Genomic DNA, 18,476 nt, shown 5'->3' with positions numbered 1-18,476 from the left:
AGTGCCAATATCAGTCTGACGATGCGCATATACCGAAAACCTCAGACTCGACCTGTTGGATTTTGGAAAAGACAGGGAGTACTGTACTAAATGTCCACGTATCATAGCAATGCAACTATCGGTCCACACCAGCGCTCAAAGCGGAAGCCGAAGGCGCTGCTGTTTCCCAGTAAAATGCGGCCATGAGAAAGTCATATGGTATCGTACCAGCTGTTATGTATATACTCTCTGAGGTCGTGGAGTGAATGAAGGTAAGCACGAGAAAAGCACATCCTTTGTGATGTCGGTATACGCCCACTTAGGCAAATGTGCAGGAACAATCTTGACCGATGGCGATGGGTCATTTTTTTCTAAGACTCACAAATTGAGAATTAAGGATCCGCACTACCTGGCACAATGCTGGCGAAATAATGTTGAGGGGAAGTCTGCTCTTGAATATCGTGCTGGCTCTGAAGCTATCGCGAAGGAGCTTAAGAAGGCGGTCATGACTTCTTTTTCATATCCGATAGACTTCTAAATTATAATTCTCATTTTTGTTGGTCACAGCTATTAATACAGTCACGAAATCAAATCACGAACAAAAGAAGAAAAAAAAATAATCCTCAAAACTCCAATATTAGATAGACAAACACTAGATATCAATTACAAACTCTTCCGACTAGCAGCAACAGCCTCCTCACGCGGCACAATATCAATCAGGAAATCAAACATATCGGATTTCTGCAACGCATTAGCAATGTCAGAGCGCTGTAACGTTCGTCTTTTGTTTTCTTCAGCATGAATCCAGGCGCGCATGGTGAGTTCTGTGATAAAGATATCACAGCCTTTGGCGAAGAGAATTGGTGCCTCGGCAGAAATCATTTTGACGTCTTCATCAGCCTTCATGACTTTCTGTAACACATTAAGAAAAAAATTAGATACATGTTCATAGATAACATTTGAACAATGGAAAACACACCTTTATCCGCGCAAGTGGCAATTGATGAATCTTAAACTCATGCTCATCTCTCTCGATACTGTTGATGGTCTCCTGCCAGTAACTCATCATTATATTTCGGTACTGTCCCGACAATCCCTGCGCTACGTTCGCAAATGCACCGCCAACAAAAGTAGCAGCCGGGGCACCACCTGAAGCCGCTACGGCGGCCGCGGCACCGTAATGTCCGCCAGATTCAAGGATTTGCTCATATTGCACTGGCTGCTGTTCGTGTTGCTGCTGCTCATGCTGTTGCTGCTGCGCCACCTGCTGAGCAAGTTGCTGCGGGTCTTGAGAGTCGGAATACATTCTGTAAGTGTGATTTCGCACTGTACGTCGTGCAATGGGCTGGCTGTATTGTTTGATGAGGTTTTAGGAGGTGAACACCGAGCTCGACAAATGCCGAGGGCTGGACCATCAGTACAACACCCTCTAGAGATTACCATCCAACCCTACCCCTGAACTATAAAGCACTGCTTCGGTTTTTTTTTTCTTATATTGTAGTACTCACTCTCTGGCCAACTTTGAGCAGAGTGTTTAGGATTTTCCATTCACAATGCCGCAAGAAAAGGAGGTGTACGAACTTACCGATGCAGATGTACTTGAGGCAACTGAAGAGATCAGGCGCAACAGCGCGAAAGCGGTTCTTGAACGGTATTCAACTTCTCTTCTGTAAATTTTTCAATAAATTTACTAACGACTAAAATAGAATGCCGCGAATGACAGGATTACTCGAAGAGCCAGAAGAGTATCTAGAGAATATTTCAGGAGTTGTGAAATTAAATACAAAAGTGCTATCTAGTTCTTTTGCCGATAAAAAGGTCGAACCAAGAGCCGTTGTAAATTACTCCAAAATCAAGAAAGATGCGCGCGAGGTATGCTTATTGTCTTTTACCTTTGTTTAACAGCAGCTTCCGGTAATGTGATGGATGAGATGATGAAAACATAACACGACTGATGTCAAAGACTCTACCGGTCCAAGACGCTTTTTTTATGAATTATTTATGTCATAGTTACCCTGATCTATTCATCACATTCTCTAGTTGTTTCCAGTTACATCAATGAGCTTATACTGATCAAAGTTAATGATAGGCCAAGGATGACACCGCAGGAGAAAAATGGTTTAACATGCCAAAGACCGAAATGACTCCACAGATCAAGCGAGATTTGCAACTCTTAAAGCTGCGACACGTTCTTGATCCTAAACGACATTACCGTCGCCCAGATGAAAAGGCTGAGATGAAGTACTTCCAGCCAGGAACGATTATTGAAGGACCCACTGAATTCTATAGTGCGAGATTAAGTAAGAAAGAAAGAAAACAGACACTCGCTGACGAGATTATGGCGGATAATAAGGCTAAAGAGTATTTCAAGAAGAAGTACGAGGAGATTCAAAAGGTGAAAACATCTGGCGGTAAGAAGCATTACAAGAAAGTTCTAAAGAAGAGACGCTAGTAGGGAATCACTTGGTGAAACGGAGTTTTTGGAGTTAGATATAGATTTAATCATATTGTAAGGAGTTATGTTTTATCTGGTGTATAATATTATTCATTCATTATTGTAACATATTACTCCACTAGTATCTTTTTGAAAACAGAACCCCAGCTCTCTTCAGCCTCGCTAGGTAAAGCGATCGAATAAGGAAACGGATTTCCTTCCGATGAAGTAATAGACGGTATATGAGTCTTGTTCTCACCAACAAAATCAATGATTTTGAATAATATGTTTTGCAATTGCTGCTCGGCGCTGCGGCTTAGTAGCGCGCGCTCGTTCTCGTTTCGTGGAGTGATGGAGGAAACTGTAATTGTCCACTGCTCCCAGCATACTTCTTCCTCTGATTTCGAGAACCATGCTTTGCGAGTTTTCTTTTCGTAAAACGCAATCGCTATTTGGGCTTTTTTGGGTGTTATTGAAGACGATAAATTGAGTGAAGAAAGCGGAGGTGCTGGGATAATGAATTCTGCGTTGGTTGGCTGCATCGAAAGAATGAGGGCTTCTAAAAGCGGTGCCGTCAGTTTTGATTCATGACAATAAAAAGGTTTAAAGAATGATATAATACCTGGACTGGGTACCGAAGTAAATTCAGCATCATCAGAGCGCAAACCGCTATAACCGGATGAGTACACGTTCGAATCAGTGCCCTCTCTGACGCCGCCGCCACCGCCGCCTCCTCGATGGCTAATAGCCAGATGTGGGGTGACTAATGCTGCCTGCGATGCTGTGTCCAGCGCCGCGGTAAGTTTCGTGAGTTTATCATTTATAAAGAACTCTAGCTCCGGATCGTCAACTGAAGGGTATGTTAGATCAAGGACTTCTTGTGGTGGCGAGATAGGTCTGATGGAGCCGAATAGCCGGTGAAAGAAGATCGATGAAATGATTGCTAATGGCGTCTAGAGTCAGCACTGTACACGATGTAATCTTAATGGAACAAGATAATCACCCTTCAAAACATCACGAATAAGCAGACGATCCAGTACAATGTCAACAGTTACATTCAACATGCGCGTTGGTAGAGACCAGATCAGTGCCGAATAAATGATATAATGACTGGCGGAGAATACTGATATTGAAGTCGCTGTTGGGACATCAACTTAATAGCGGATATTGTGGGTACTGAAATACTAATATTAGATAGTAATTGGAAAGCGCAATAGTACCCAGAATATAGATAGACAATTTTCATTGATTTATGATTAAATAATGGTTTTGTATGTTGAATAAGACTGTTCTGTTCATTCTCCGAGTCTTTGATCATTTCAAAGGCAAAGAATATGACGCAAGGCCTCGATATTTTCATATATCAATGTTGACTGCGCCTCCCCATATTATTAGTCCCAACCCACCTCTCTCTTCTATCTTGTTTTTTTGGTATATTGACAATTGTGTCGGTATATTTTGAGATATAGATTAAAGGTGCAATATGTTGCCAGCTTCGAACGAGCGTCGGACCAATAAGCTGTCTACAAGCGATCATCAGTCAAAGTCGCTGTTTACGAGCGGAAAGCTATATGAATTGTCCGTCGCTATTCAAAAAGCAACCTCGAAAAAAGATGAAGCTCCTAAGGCCAAGCATTTAGAGAGTACTTTTTCCATAAAAATGGTTTCTTTTATTTGAGTCAAATTGCTAATGTTATACATTAGCTTGTATTCGGTATACTTGGGAGAGCAAATCATCCATATACTTCTGGTCCTTTATCAAGTATCAACCAATTTCAGGGGAAATGAGAGCCTACAAAGAATTGATTCTCCTTCATACTTTATTGCAAAAAGGGGAACCAACGACTTTAAAAGACGGCTTCAGAAATGTTGAGTTTGTTCGTGAAATCGGGCAGAATGTGACTGATGACACTCCGCTTGGGTACGGGAGATTAGTACGTCAATATAGCGAGTATTTGACTAGTAAACTACACCTTCACCAGCAATATCCGGAGTTTGATGGTATTTCGAGTTCTATTTATGATTACCATCCAATAAATTCTAATTTCTGGGTTTAGGACTATTCAATATCACCTTCACCTCGCGGAACGTAAACGAAGCACACTCTCTCAAATCCCTCATAAGCGCACTCATGGACCTTCTAGACGGCCTTCACAAGCTCTGCTTTCTTGTTTTTTTGCCACCATCATGCAGCGCATGTCGTCTCTCATCCTTACCTTTACTCATCTTGGAGACGCAACGAGCGTACCATGTTATGGTTTCAAAATTACTCATTTTACAAGCGTTGGCGAGCCTCTCCTTAGATGCTATAGGTCTGTTATGGAGACGATGCGATGAGCGGTATACTATGTTGAGTGAGCTCTATGTGACGTGCGGGCAACTAAGCTATCTGACAAAAAATCTGAACATCACTATTCCAATATTGCAAAAGGTACTATTACACAGATATTTCTCGCAAAACCAATATATTAATTGCAAGCTATAGATTACTGCGCCTCTCGTTGAAAGCGATTTTCCACCATCATACGAGTACATTTCACCCTTTAGCGAGCAGCATGTTGACGAGTCAGTCTCTACTGCGATGTCGAGCGCAGCTCCCACATACGACGAATCAAATGTGGACTCGCTAGACCCATTGCTTGCGTTGCTACAAGAACAGGAAGAAGATGAAGAAGAGCAAGTTCCTGCCTATCAGAGTATAGCGCAACTACCTAGTTGGTCAGCCTGATTTGGTGCGTCTAGTTCTATTAAATTCATCATCTATGCCGTAGTCGCAGCGATACAGATTAAACACCGCCTGACATAGTCAGTGCTCAACATTGAGGGTTGCGATTCGCCAACGGACCTCGTGGGGTGTTATATGTGATGCAACTACAATATTAGCTACTGTGTATTCAAGGATGAGAAATTACTTGCGAAGCAAGTGAAATCGAGGCGAGTGTAATATGTTTCGTTTTGTTAGATTTAGAGAGATACTGGAGTAGGCGTGGCGAGAGAGTTTAATTGCTGAGGAGGAGTCTGTGGTCGAAGCGTCTGCCCTGAGCGCTTTGTAAAGTTCTTTGTTGAGGTTTGTTCAATTCTGACTTTGACTGATTCTGCTAATCAGGCTACGAATATAAATGAAATATCGCTGCAAGCCAAAGGGAGCAAAATATATAAATATATATAGACATACACATGAACCATAATAGATGTACTGAGCTTTTGATGGACTGTGCTGATATCTGCAGTGTACACGCGGAACTTGCCGTTATCTAAATCGTCGGGCTGATAACGCAAGGTCGATGAGATAGATCCTCCTATTCACTTCTTACGTATATACGTCGTACGCGACAGACTTTAGAGATATTCAGTAAATCAAACCTATAAAAATGCTCAATCTGCTTTGGGATAGAGCGCGGTTGACACAGCAGTCAAGGGCTCCAATGAACGAGAATGCCCAGGTATATGCTCTTAGTGAGGCTATCAGAAAGGCTATTTCTTCAGAAGAGGTTGCACTGAAGTCGAAATACATTGGAAGTATGTATTATACTTGTATTTTTTGTAAACTGCTTTAAACTGATGGGTAACAGCTTGCGCAGAGTATACATGGAGTCATGGTTTGTCCAACGTGATTTGGTCAATATTCGAAACACACAATATATCTGGTGACGTTCAAGTATTTAAATACATTCATCTCGTTCATAGAATTCTTCAAGAAGGACACCCCAGTATGTTGATGAGCACTGCCCGCCGCGTGAACAGATTGCAGAATAAGGCTCAAAGTGTGGAGGGTGAAGGGAGAAATGGGTATGGTGGTTTGGCCAGAGAATATGCTAGTTATCTTGCTATGCGATGCCGCTTTTATAAATTGTATCCAGAATTTGATGGTATGAGTTATTTTTTAATCATATTGGAAAATTTGGAGGAGTCCGTTCTAATTAATTGCAGGTCACTACAGGACGCAGCGAAGAATTCCTCCGACCACGGACGAGCAATTCGCGATCATAATGGACTTGATGGATCTTCAAGACAAGATCCACGGTTTCTATCGAAAGATTTTTCGCGTCTCGTCACATAATAATATACTGCGCGTATCAGCAGTTAATGGACTCATTATTGAGTCTTATGACATATACAAATGCATTACATATGTGCTCCATCATTTGAATTCGCAAATCGGGACTGCCAGTGGTGCTCTTTTGCAATTGAAGACAAGATATGATAGCCAGTATGCCCGCCTTTTGAGGTTTTATGCAGCATGTGCAACATTCAGTTATACACTGCGTAGTCTTGGAAGTGCTGCTCCTGAACTTTCTGAAGTGAGTAGAAATGTACACCGTATACATGTCGTGTATCGACTAATTGACAAGTAGACTCCTCCGGAAATTTTCATTGAAGAACCTCCTCCGTCATATGAATCAACCGCGAGAACTTCTCGAGAATCTTCTCCTGCGCGTCCCTATCAGCAACTCTACCCAAGTTTGCCAGAGCCCGAAAGACTTCGAGGATGGTTGGGTAGTGATATGCGGTCCGGTAATATGAGAAGAGAAAACCAGTTGATTGACGTTGCTCAAGAGAGACAATCAGCTGATTGGCTTGAGCTTGATAGAATGATGCTAGTCAATCAAATTGATGAGATGAATAGATTGAATCAGTTCAATCTGTTAAATCAGATTAACCAGCTGAATTAGTGGTCTGCTTAATAGAAGTACATTAAAAGACTTATATCAAAACATGTTTTGAAGAAAACGAGGACAAAGCCGGCTGCAAAGATAACATTAGCGGTGAATCTCTATATACTAGAGTACAGAATGCCTGTTAAAGTGTTGTACCAAGAGACAATTATTGTTCATCTGATATGCATTGTCTAAATAATACTTGGGGTGATTATTTAATTCTCATTTAAGGCAAACCGTGTTCCAGCGGTAGAGCTAGAAAGAATTCAGTTATATACGCGTAGCATGCGGTAAACACAAGCGCGACGCGTTCTAATCACCCTTTCGGGCTATGACAGCAGCGGTCCGATTTCAAATACCATTATTACAGCCATTTTTGAATAAATCTGCTACTACTTTTACGATGTCCTATTTGGATCCTAATAGATTCCTTTTCAGGCTCATTTAATATAAATCCACAGCTAATTGAACAAACCTTTGTTTGCGTGGACTCTCAACTGCCATCATCTTTCAACATGCGCGACATCTTCAAGATTTTGCGCAATGTATGTACACTTTCGAAAGCGTTATCGTGCTCAATGCTAATTATAATAAACAAATTTACAGAGTAGAAGGGAATCTAACAAGCCTACGACTGCCAAAGTCTTCACAGTTTCCAAATTATTCCATGTGAATTTTACTGCTCATAAACTTCAATAGAGTGTTAGCTGATTCGATATATAGTCAAAGCGAAGTCGCACTATAAAGTCAGATGCAAAGAGTCCTGCTTCACTGTTCTTGCGCGGTTTGTTTCATCAAGTACAAATCTCCAGCTATTTAATTTTTCACTATGAAATTAATCTTGTCATAGAAACCCACACTTTTGCAAGGCCCAGAGCCTCGTGAGAATGAAGATCGCTCTACTCCCAAAGAAAGTTTACTAGAGTACTTTCTAACCCGCGAACTTCAATGCTCATCTGAAATCAAATTGGTTGAAGCGGACTTTATCCAACAGACTACTGTAACGACAGCGGATTCCGATATCGCATCCATTCATGCCATCGAACTTGATCAATCTGGCGTCGAATCTGATGAGATATATCTGAATGCAAGGACATGGGCAGATGAATCATTTATCGCTTTCGACAAGATATTGTCGGAAATTTATGTGCCACAACATGAAATCAACGTGTCTTACAGCAATATTCCCGGTAGCTCGGCGACTATCTACGCGCAGTATGCTGAAATTGAAAGTGCATCTCCGAAGTCAGACGCCAGCGCGCAGCTTACCCTTGACTGTGAAGAGGGGGGTGGGTTCACAGACGCCGCCATTCGGCTTACGCCTGCACTTAAGCAAGATAGTAGCATGAACCCCTCTCATCAAAATGAGTCTCAGATGAGTTTCGTACATCGAGCAGTGAAGCTGCACAAGACTAAGATTGTGAAGGGTGCTAAGCACTGCAAGCAATCTAAAATGGCTGCCACCACGACTTTTCGATCGTTTGAGAAGTGGATTGATGACTGCCTCGAACTGTCGGGAGAGACAAAAATCATGAATAACTCTGTGGATAGTTGTGAGAGTAAGTCAAAATTTGATACTAAAGTCGATCTTCAGCACAAAAAAACACGCCGCAAAGAACGGTTGATATCTTTCACTCAAGGTACATCATCCAGAGTCTATTACCAAAAACTCTATGCCTCACCAACTGAAGATGGCAGACTTATTCGCCGCGTACCATGCCTAGACAAAAATGGCGCCATATACCTCCCCAAACGCACCAGCTCTCCCGCAAATATCAAACGCAACCGAGAAGCCGAAACCGTGGGTATCCGTACGCTTAGTATGCCAATCGAGTATCCCATCCAAAGACTTTCTTTGAATGAGAAACATGCGGCAGATTTATCGGCACATGTTATGCGTTACCGGAGTATCAAGCCGAATTCGAAGATGGCACTAAAAAGCGATTTAACAGTGCTAAACGTGTTAACGGGATACCATTCTCTTACTGATGAGATGAGACTTCGAGAAAAGAGAGATACAATAAAATGTGAAGTCGATTCTCCACGAGCTGCTCTGCCTCGCTCAAACTCTCCACCACTTGACATCCCGCCTACTAGCCCGGGATTATTCAGTAGAGTTCATAATTCTGCTTGGAGATTGGCCAAGTGGGAAATATGGACTCCCGTTAAAGAAGTTATAAGTGCGCTTGCCGAGAAAAGGGAAACTGTTGAGGCGGATTATTTTCTCATACCATCTGTATTGCTGTGAAACGTATAGGAAACTGTGTTGATACCATGACTTCTTCTTTCTACATTTCTATACCATCTTGATAAAACTTCTACCGCTGATTGCAGAATAGTGCGGTGCTGTTATGCGCGTATTCAGTGTGTTTTCGCCCGCTATGAAACTTGAGGATATCTTACAGCTGTTTTAGTCTGCTGGCAAATTTATGTCTATTATTGTCTTTGTCAGTATATTTCTAGAAAGGGGAAAGGTCAAAGCTGCAGCGTAGACTCATTGTAATGGCTAGTAATTTAGTCTAGTTATGTATTTGCTCATGAGGTTATGTTTTTAAACTAAGCCTCATATATAATCACAATCCTATTATTCTACGACTTTTCTTTGAGGAATCATTACTATATCTCAAACTGCCCAGTTCAAGAAAAAAAAATAAGAAATAAAAGGAGATCAAGTTAGTACAAACACAATCTCTACAAACAGCCGGCTTGATGCACAAATCATTACCTAATAATCAGTAAAGCTTAGTCATGCTTCCCCGCCCTACGCCCCTTCCTCGTGCAAATATGGGAGTAACCCTCGGGTCCCAAGTCTAACAATTTCTATCATCGACGCACAACGCGCTTGGAAGCCGAGCATACGAGGGCCTAACATTATGATCCCGCCATTCATTCACAGACATAGGAGGAAAATTGCAGCGGCGGTCGGTGTTGCTGCTGCTGGGTATTATGCGTTTTCCTTTTTAAAGTCGAAGCTTGAAGACTGGCAGGCGTCGTTGCAGAGTAGTATTACCTATAAAGAAAAGTAAGACTGTGTTCCTCAATTTTATTTTATCTGGTATGTACTGACTGGTCTTATTGAATTGGATAGTCTACGAAGACGATTCGAGCAGAATCAGAAGGATTCGTCGTTTACAGTCGCAGCACTACTATCCTCGCTCACTGATCCAATAATGAAACATCTACCAGTGGAAGAAATTACCCGTGAATTACAATCAAAGCAGCGTGCCCAATCAGGAATATTGACAGATGAAATGCCGGTGTCAGATGTAGTGTCTGTCGCGTCGTCGGCAGTGACCGACGAAGGTGGATGCAAAGTGCGGAGTAAAAAGGAAATGTGGGATGAAATAAAGATCATATCGATTACGAGGGCTGTGTCGCTGATTTATGCGATATCGCTGCTGGTGTTTTTTACGAGATTACAACTTAATTTACTCGGGCGGAAAAACTATTTAGACTCTGTATTGTCTTTGTCTGAAGAGATTGATCCGGTTGAGGAATATGATGTGAAGATTGCGGATCAAGAGGAGAAGGATATCATTGACAATGAAGTTAATAGACGATTCTTGACCTATAGCTGGTGGTTATTAAATAACGGATGGCGGAAACTAGTTGATACTGTGAAAAAAGCTACCGCCGACGCGTTTAAAGAGTATGTGCCGCCTATTTTTGTTATATCCTTTTTTTTAGTCTCACTCCTAATGATAAATATAGTATTACACCGAGATCGGAGCTCACGTACTCCGATCTAGTGTCCCTCTTCACAACAATCCGCTCATCAGTAACAACACAAACGACACCATTTCTGGACATCTTACTACCAGCCACTCGCGAAGAAGAGCAATTTGTACTTTCTCAGAATCCGGCACCAGAATTCTCATCTACTCCAAGACTAGAGCGTATACTTGATCCACGCATCAATGAAGTACTAGATGAGGCCAAAGATCTCATCGAGTCGCCTAACGCGGAGCAAGTCATGCGATGCTTACTTGACGAAGCATTCAATCTTTTCCTATCGAATATGCGTATGGCTTATTTCGTGACACCAAAGGAGGGCCAGGAGGACGATACGATTGAGGACGAAAAGAAAGTTAGATTAGCGAATTTACTGGCGGGGATCAGTAGACAATCGCATGAAATGACAGTCAAGAGCAGCCAGTCAAATCAGTACTTAGTGGTAAGTTGTGCAATATCGTATCTACCTTCATCAATTACTAATATGAGATACAGGCCATGAATGAGACGCCAGAACTGGCGATGTTCAGCGCGGTAGTCTATTCGAACTTTGGCGCTCTAGGAAGTCTTTTCTGAAAACGGAAACTTCTTTGTGGCATTTTGTTTCTTTAGATTTGGCAACGAGAATCTGAACTATATATCGGTTATTCGCATGTACAGTAATTGTTTAAAAAATATATCAGAAAACATGTCAAAAGAGAAGAGAAAAAAAACATAGTCATTACAAGTTGATGCGGACAAAGACATCATAAAGACATCATAAAGACATAAGTTGTAATCATAGCTGAGCACCTACAGGAGCACATATAAACATAGAAAAGTGTTCCTACGCAATCACAAAAGAAATACCAAAAGAAAGAAATAATATTGCTAAAATCTCAACTGGTATCACTCTTCATCTTCTCGCCATCCTTCGACCCCCTTTCGACAGTATAATCTATTTAGATATCGACGCCAGTGGAGGTGGCAGACGAAGTAGCAGCCTCGGCCTGAGCCTTCAAATTGGAAGCAACGGAAGAGCTACCGACGGAGCGGACAAGTTTGGCAGAGACAGGCTTAACGATAGCCTTGTAGACGACCTGGGCTCCATGGAACTGGGGAAGTCCTAGGTAGAGAACGAAAATGGTCTTGAAAAACCAGTAGAACGGGACCCTGCAAACACGAATTAGCTCAATTGACTCAATCGTTCCGAAAGCATAATAAAAGAAAAAAATTACGCACCAGTAGAGGATAGCACGACTCCAGAATTCGATGACAGAGAAGAAAGCAAAGACAACCCAATACTATTTGTTAAGATGAATATTAGTATGCGAACCAAGACCAAAATGACAGAAATGAAAAAGAGATCATACAGTCAGGTACTGCGTATCATCAGCACTGCCAGGAGAGTCAAGGGCAAGGAGCGAGTAGTAGCCGGGGATGACAAATCCAGCAAGGTTGGCGAGGAGTTCGCCGATTCTGTCGAAGAAGTATGTTAAGTCTGAGCGGCAAAATAGAACAAAATGAGGAGTAAGTACCCTCCAAAGTTGAGGAAAATCAAGAAAAGGTATAAACCAACGCCACCGAGAACACCATAGGCCTTGGGAACACCTGCAAAGAAACAAATTGTTAGAGTCAATAGAGACAATTGAGCCGGATCAAACGTAGCTGTGCGGAGCACCTAGCTATCAACCACGTCACGGAGGAAGTTTGAGTCCAACATACCAACTTGCTTGGAAATCTTGTCAACGATTGGATATTTGTCGAGCTCCTAAACACAAAAATGGCCAGAGTCAGAAAAGAAAATTGCGGGCACGCGACCGCGAGCCAGCTTCGGTGAGAAAGGGTCCGAAGAGGCTGCTAGAGGCGGAGAAGACGGATCAAAAGCTGAACGGTCCTATCTAATCGGTACGCACCTTATCGAGCTTGCTAACGATGGCAAAAGCCTGATCCTGATACGACATTTTAATAGAAGATAGGAGAAGATAGAGAGTATGAGGTAGATGGTGAAGAAGAAGAGAAGGAAGGATGTGACGTATTAAAACAGACTCTGATCGACTCAGGGTTGGGGTACTTATTTTGGGCCAAGGCCGTAGACGCCGCGTATGGCTCTGGAGAGCTGGTTTCCACGGTAACCACAGCCCGGCAGAAAAGTAAACAAATCCAAGCAGGTCCTGGTTTAAAAAGATCTGCTACTTTTTTCAGAGTAGCTCTTTGCGACGCGACTCGGATTGTCTCGGTTCTTTCTTCGTGGCGCGTCGTGGCTGCGTGTGTGACGCGTAGCTCAACTCCTATTCCTCCACTAGTCCACCCTCGACGTTTCTCTCGCTCCCCTCCTGCGATGGAGCAGGAAACCACTACCGCTGTCGATGCCGCTCGCAAACTAAAACCGGCTGTTTCTTTGGTTGACGAATCTGACCAAGAACTCCGGAGGCAGGCGGATCTCAACGAATCCGTACCGCTCGAGGACCTCGCTCAACGCGTACGTGCTGACGACACCGGATCTTCAGCAGGATCTCTTTCAGAGCGCAATAGACAGGTCTTTGGCATTGTCTGGCTGAACAAAACATGTCAGATCTCTCCGCGAAATGCGATACCGCGTAATAGAATATACGCACGGTATGCCGAAATATGTGCACGCCACAAGATCAAGCCCTTGAACCCTGCTGCATTCGGCAAGCTGGTTAAGCTAGTCTTCCCGGATATAAAAACGCGTCGATTGGGAGTGCGAGGAAAGTCAAAGTATCACTATTGTGGAATAAACATCATTGGTGACACGTTGGTGCCAATCGGCAGCATCAACATTCAAGATAACGCGCCAGGTGTTGACGACTTTGATACCGGTAACGACGACTCGTTTGAGACGGCTCATGAAAGCACGACTTCGAAGGTCACCGCAGGTGGTGGACGCCAAAAAGAAAATCAGCAACCCGATACAATCTCACCCTCCGAGCCCGTGAAGAACCAGACACAGCCATATACCCCAGATAAGAAGCTTCATTTTGAAATGCCCCCGACATCCCCTTTAGAAGCGTTCGCTCTTCCTCCCCTTCACTTTTCCAAAAGTGTCATGGACTCACCTGCCGTTTCATTCAATGCTCTCGCGTTTCCAAGTATAGACAACTTCGTGCCGCCTAGTGCCGACAAGGATGCTGTTGACATTCTTACGGCGCTTTGCCAGTCACACTGCTCAGCTTTACTAGAGTCGATCCGATTCATGCACCTCAAACAGTTTTTAAACACGTTAGCTTCCTTCCATGGGACGCTCACATCTCCTGTGCAAAAATTGCTCATAATACCGAGCATTCTCGAGTGGATCCAGAGATGCGACTGGATCATGTACAAAGTGAGTACTTCTTCAATTACATACGAGATTAGTGCTAATTTGTATCCCAGGAAATGGTACATCTTCTTGCTCCTTTAGCATTGCAAGTCGTTCCTACAAACGTTATGGCAGCACTTCGCTCGCTTTCAATGACACTACCTCAAAATATGCTGTCAGCGTTTAGCTCCCTACCGGCGCCATTTATCCAAGTCAAGCTACGCCCGGCATATGCCTTTTCAAATTTAATAGGTCGTCTCTTACGCGTTAATGACATAGCCAATGCGGCAGCTAAGATCCTTGCGAATCCGAATGAGCGCAAGTTGATGCTCATGGATTGGACAAATTACGTTGACGCACGAGTAATTGTCATGAGAGAGGCACCATGTGGTGGCGCTACTGTCTATAAAATCTTGACTGAAGATCTTGTATCTATATTAGCCGTTCCTCCCGGCTCTTCTAATACCGAAGACTGGAGGTTACATCAGCGGGATCCTAACGACGAGTCTACATCACCCGTCCCTCAACCTACGGCTGCAGAAGACGGATTAGAGTCTAGCGAAGGTATAATCGAGCAGTGGGCCGAGTATTTAACGAATCTGCCCTTACAGTTTCCCCACATCTCTGCGCGAATGTTTATGCTTTATATGAATGGAATTCTGACTGCCGCTTTGCGTGAGATTACGCTTAATGGTGGGGAATCATTCGGTGCCTGGTGGATGGTCAGATGCTGGATTGACGAATGGATTGCCTGGGTTGCCGAGCAAGGCGGATTCTTTGACACAGATTACCTGGCAATTTCAGCGAACGAGGAGGATGTGACGGCCGCATGGGCTGCCGACACGGCTCTAGCTGGTCCAGACGAGGAAGCCGAGATGGAGCCATTACCTCCACCAATGCCTTCATCGCTTCGGCAACGACCGGCTGATTCGAGCCAGAGCTTGGAAGACCTGGAACCTGTTGCTGATGTCAGTCTCACGGATGTGCGGTCAGCTGCGGACTACGAGGATGATATTCTTGGTCGAGGACCGGATTTGGATATGGATGTGCAGGCAGAAATTGAAAAGGATTCGTCGCGGCGGTAGCAGTTTGCTCGAACAAATGTAGTGTACATTATTATATAACATTTTACGTAATCTACAAGATTAGGGTAAATTATACTCGCTGATGGAGTGACGTCAGAGAGAAGGCTCGCGAAGACACTAGATCATGTGCATAGTGCCACTGGCCAGCTATATTTTGATTTGCTCACTCAATATCTTTCTACCACTAACCTATTCTCACAAATCAAAACAATGGTTAAGGAAACTAAACTATATGATCTTCTCGGTGTGAGTTCGACAGCTTCGGACGCGGAGATCAAGAAGGGCTACCGCAAAATGGCGTTGAAGTACCATCCCGACAAAGCTGGCGATGATCCAAAGGTATGTATTTGTATTACGTCTTAGTCAATTGGTATAACTTCTGATTATACTCACCTTTATTGTCATATGTAGGCAGCGGAAAAGTTCAAAGAGGTCTCGGAAGCCTATGAGATTCTCTCAGACTCGAATAAGCGTGCCGTCTACGACCAGTACGGCCTTGATTTCGTACTCCACGGAGCTCCTCCACCAGATGCCTCAGACGCCTCGGGTGGATATCCCAGTGGAGGCGGTGCAGGCGGCTTTCCGGGTGGTTTTCAGTCATTCAGTACTGGTGGACCCGGAGGTGCAAAGACATTTAGATTCACTTCGAACGGTGGGTCGCCGTTTGGCGGTGGCTTCACCCCTGATGATCCGATGAACGTGTTTATGTCGTCGTTTGCTAACGATCCTGACCTTGCTGGATTATTTGGCGGTGCAGGCGGCGGTGGACCTAAAATGAGATTCAGCTCTGGTGGTGGCGGTGGTGCTAGTCCGTTTGGCGGTATGTCAGGCGGAATGCCAGGAGGTATGGGTGGAATGGGCGGCATGGGTGGTATGCATGGTATGGACGGTTATCAATCATCATCTCCGACACGGGACTCTCCTGCACCGGTCTATACAGTCAAATTGCCACTCACTCTCGAAGAATTGTATAGCGGAGCCACGAAGAAGATGAAGATCAGGCGACGCCGAACACACGGTCAAGAAGAAAAAGTACTACAAATCACAGTCAAACCGGGTTGGAAAGCTGGAACTAAAATCACTTTTCCTGGTGAAGGCGATTTACAACCTGACGGAAGAAGTCAAGATGTTGTCTTTGTCGTCGATGAAAAGAAGCATGCAGTGTTTACTCGCGACGGTAATGATTTGAAAATGGAGTTGGAGTTGACGCTCAAAGAAGCTTTACTTGGATTTTCAAAGATCGTTGCAACGCTAGAAGGCAAGAAGCTAAAGATTGAGTATAAACAGCCTGTGCAGCCTGGCTTGGTGATCAGATATCCAGGACATGGTATGCCGATTAGTAAAGAACAGGGCAAGAAGGGCGATCTGGCTATTGTTATCAAGGTTAAATTTCCGACCTCGCTGACCGTTAGTCAGAGGAGCGAGTTAGAGAAGATTTTGTAAGAATGCGTAAAAAAGAGATAAATTAATTACACAGGATGAGGCGTTATATAGTTGTTTTATCATTTGTTTAATTTTCATTTTGTCCTGTTCATGTTTGATTTCGGTTCAGCGATAGAGACCTTGTTTAATATAATAATCCATTACTCATATCCAAAGAGAAATAGCACGATCCATATATATGCAACTACTTCGCACGCTTATATCTTCCTCTGCGCGAAGTAAGGAGCTCCATTGCGAATATAGTCCTGATACTACCTGAGCGACTTCGATGCGTGATAATCCAGTGTCAAAGGTTTTGATTGACTGCAAAGGACCATGAGTAAACGCGTAAACAGAAACCAATTCAGTCAGAAATATGAGAAATTCAGACCGATATGCGGCGCCGGCAGACAAGCATAAATTAGAAAGTGGTGAAATAACTTCGTTGTCCAAATCTTGCCATATCCGTATTTTTATCAATAGCAGCAATTTGAAGACGATACTGCGATTATGCTTCCCATCCCACACTTTTAAATATTTTGATAGCAGGAAATCTTCCACTGAAACTAATATTTCTGTCGTATAGTAGCACAAATCACAAGCTCTCTCAAGAATCTCTCCTAAAACTTCACCCTGATCGCCATCAACGGCTTCAAGCTCGTCATATAGCGAACTCGCAATCCAGGTATTCAATCGCGCCCAAGCCATCTTCCCTGGCCTGTTGACTAAAATGCGCTTCACCATTCCATCATCACGCAAAACGCAACCGACTTGAGCCGGTAATGATACACGATGGATATTGCGAACAAATGAAGAGAGAGTTGATAATTCTTCGACAGTTATCGAATTTTTGGAAATGTCGATTGTAACTTTATCAGGAATTTGTAGTTTTCGGCGTTTTGTGTGAGATCGAGAAAGTGCGTTTCGCAAAATATGTGGTGCTTCAGAATGATGCGCCTGCCTATGAATTTCTCGAATGATTTCTATAAATGACGGATCGGGATACCGAAATAAGGTACCACGAAGCCTCGAAAATCGATCTAAAACAATCTCGGGATAGTATTCTTTATAGAGTATTAATAGCCCTGTCAGATGATGTGAGTCACGATATTTGTTTTGCAGTTCGAGAAGATATTGTATTCGCCATGGTTTGATGTCGCTGCGACTAGTTGTTAGAAAGAGCAGATGACAGATCCATGGTCTATCACTTGGTTAGAAAGAGAGTTGACTAAATGAAAGGTATGTTCTTACCTGATTGACTCGTAGCCAAGTAGCATGAAGAGTAAGTCATACATCTTTGATAATATCTTTGAGGATTTAAGAAACGGTTGAATCAGAACAAGCCATCTCAAAAGCGCAACCTATATAACGTCAGATCTTCTTCAATAAACGTTAACATGACTGTAAAATTCTCACTTGAATCGAAGTCTCAGCCTTTCTCCGCCCAACGCCCAAACACCCAATAATGTCGACGACAACATCATCATCAACTGCTTCTCTGGGGCACAACAGCTTCACAAGTTGCAACGCAAGAGAAGTACCCAATGATGACCTACCAGTTAGTAGTACAACAGCCTTTTTCAGGTCAGTCGGAGAGAGCCCGTGCTCATAGACGTGTACGCTAAGAATTGAAAGCTGATCAGAGACTTCTGATTTTGGGATGCGTTTCGTTGATGCTTGCTGCAGTATATCCACAGCAAGAGAGATTTTCTCGCGAGGCAAAAGGCTTATTTCTATTAATTTCATTAATCTCTAGACCATACAAGTTTATTTCAAGAAAACGTACTGAAACTCATTGCTATTGTAATGTGTATAGAACAAATCTCAAGTTGATTGTTTACAAAATAATTCAAGTACGCGTCAAA

General features: G+C 43.2%; 11 protein-coding genes across 11 annotated transcripts; 7 read left to right on the top strand and 4 right to left on the bottom strand.

Moving 5' to 3' along the window:
- Positions 1-373: 373 nt before the first annotated feature.
- Positions 374-1,623, bottom strand: V2V93DRAFT_133017 (histone-fold-containing protein). Its single transcript, XM_066906811.1, has 2 exons — positions 959-1,623; positions 374-891 (listed from the first exon to the last, which is right to left on the bottom strand). The coding sequence occupies exons 1-2, from the start codon at positions 1,283-1,285 to the stop codon at positions 643-645; spliced, it is 576 nt and encodes a 191-aa protein (XP_066768177.1). The 5' UTR covers positions 1,286-1,623; the 3' UTR covers positions 374-642.
- On the top strand, positions 1,485-2,540 carry V2V93DRAFT_364875 (Fcf2 pre-rRNA processing-domain-containing protein). The gene is made up of 3 exons (XM_066908945.1): positions 1,485-1,630; positions 1,686-1,851; positions 2,069-2,540. The coding sequence occupies exons 1-3, from the start codon at positions 1,533-1,535 to the stop codon at positions 2,429-2,431; spliced, it is 627 nt and encodes a 208-aa protein (XP_066768176.1). The 5' UTR covers positions 1,485-1,532; the 3' UTR covers positions 2,432-2,540.
- A 4-nt stretch (positions 2,541-2,544) lies between these two features.
- On the bottom strand, positions 2,545-3,477 carry V2V93DRAFT_320287 (autophagy-related protein; the record flags this gene model as incomplete). Its single annotated transcript, XM_066907311.1, has 3 exons — positions 2,545-2,870; positions 3,138-3,356; positions 3,417-3,477. The coding sequence occupies 3 exons, from the start codon at positions 3,475-3,477 to the stop codon at positions 2,545-2,547; spliced, it is 606 nt and encodes a 201-aa protein (XP_066768175.1).
- A 419-nt stretch (positions 3,478-3,896) lies between these two features.
- V2V93DRAFT_378397 (ANTH domain-containing protein) lies at positions 3,897-5,141 on the top strand (the record flags this gene model as incomplete). Its single annotated transcript, XM_066911955.1, has 4 exons — positions 3,897-4,056; positions 4,118-4,414; positions 4,471-4,844; positions 4,899-5,141. The coding sequence occupies 4 exons, from the start codon at positions 3,897-3,899 to the stop codon at positions 5,139-5,141; spliced, it is 1,074 nt and encodes a 357-aa protein (XP_066768174.1).
- Positions 5,142-5,784: 643 nt separating this feature from the next.
- On the top strand, positions 5,785-7,086 carry V2V93DRAFT_378396 (ANTH domain-containing protein; the record flags this gene model as incomplete). Its single annotated transcript, XM_066911954.1, has 4 exons — positions 5,785-5,932; positions 5,986-6,282; positions 6,344-6,714; positions 6,769-7,086. 4 exons carry the CDS (start codon positions 5,785-5,787, stop codon positions 7,084-7,086), a joined length of 1,134 nt encoding a protein of 377 aa, XP_066768173.1.
- Positions 7,087-7,586: 500 nt separating this feature from the next.
- Positions 7,587-9,319, top strand: V2V93DRAFT_357108 (uncharacterized protein; the record flags this gene model as incomplete). The annotated part of the gene is made up of 4 exons (XM_066908020.1): positions 7,587-7,616; positions 7,678-7,740; positions 7,795-7,869; positions 7,922-9,319. 4 exons carry the CDS (start codon positions 7,587-7,589, stop codon positions 9,317-9,319), a joined length of 1,566 nt encoding a protein of 521 aa, XP_066768172.1.
- A 568-nt stretch (positions 9,320-9,887) lies between these two features.
- V2V93DRAFT_364860 (Peroxin-3) lies at positions 9,888-11,506 on the top strand. The gene is made up of 4 exons (XM_066908944.1): positions 9,888-10,093; positions 10,160-10,720; positions 10,783-11,245; positions 11,299-11,506. The coding sequence occupies exons 1-4, from the start codon at positions 9,945-9,947 to the stop codon at positions 11,377-11,379; spliced, it is 1,254 nt and encodes a 417-aa protein (XP_066768171.1). The 5' UTR covers positions 9,888-9,944; the 3' UTR covers positions 11,380-11,506.
- Positions 11,406-12,787, bottom strand: V2V93DRAFT_364858 (TB2/DP1, HVA22 family-domain-containing protein). The gene is made up of 6 exons (XM_066908943.1): positions 12,699-12,787; positions 12,508-12,553; positions 12,321-12,393; positions 12,156-12,261; positions 12,025-12,086; positions 11,406-11,955 (listed from the first exon to the last, which is right to left on the bottom strand). The coding sequence occupies exons 1-6, from the start codon at positions 12,744-12,746 to the stop codon at positions 11,745-11,747; spliced, it is 546 nt and encodes a 181-aa protein (XP_066768170.1). The 5' UTR covers positions 12,747-12,787; the 3' UTR covers positions 11,406-11,744.
- Positions 12,788-12,904: 117 nt separating this feature from the next.
- V2V93DRAFT_364857 (RFX DNA-binding domain-containing protein) lies at positions 12,905-15,301 on the top strand. Its single transcript, XM_066908942.1, has 2 exons — positions 12,905-14,128; positions 14,179-15,301. The coding sequence occupies exons 1-2, from the start codon at positions 13,124-13,126 to the stop codon at positions 15,187-15,189; spliced, it is 2,016 nt and encodes a 671-aa protein (XP_066768169.1). The 5' UTR covers positions 12,905-13,123; the 3' UTR covers positions 15,190-15,301.
- Positions 15,285-16,781, top strand: V2V93DRAFT_364853 (uncharacterized protein). Its single transcript, XM_066908941.1, has 2 exons — positions 15,285-15,528; positions 15,601-16,781. Exons 1-2 carry the CDS (start codon positions 15,400-15,402, stop codon positions 16,630-16,632), a joined length of 1,161 nt encoding a protein of 386 aa, XP_066768168.1. The 5' UTR covers positions 15,285-15,399; the 3' UTR covers positions 16,633-16,781.
- On the bottom strand, positions 16,662-18,430 carry V2V93DRAFT_364851 (centromere protein I). The gene is made up of 4 exons (XM_066908940.1): positions 18,398-18,430; positions 18,028-18,344; positions 17,863-17,972; positions 16,662-17,812 (listed from the first exon to the last, which is right to left on the bottom strand). The coding sequence occupies exons 1-4, from the start codon at positions 18,405-18,407 to the stop codon at positions 16,777-16,779; spliced, it is 1,473 nt and encodes a 490-aa protein (XP_066768167.1). The 5' UTR covers positions 18,408-18,430; the 3' UTR covers positions 16,662-16,776.
- Positions 18,431-18,476: the final 46 nt, after the last annotated feature.

This window comes from Kockiozyma suomiensis (genome assembly GCF_038497685.1).
Source record: "Kockiozyma suomiensis strain NRRL Y-17356 unplaced genomic scaffold V2V93scaffold_2, whole genome shotgun sequence".
Classification (NCBI taxonomy): Eukaryota; Fungi; Ascomycota; class Lipomycetes; order Lipomycetales; family Lipomycetaceae; genus Kockiozyma; species Kockiozyma suomiensis.
This window is presented reverse-complemented; position numbering and strand designations above follow the sequence as displayed.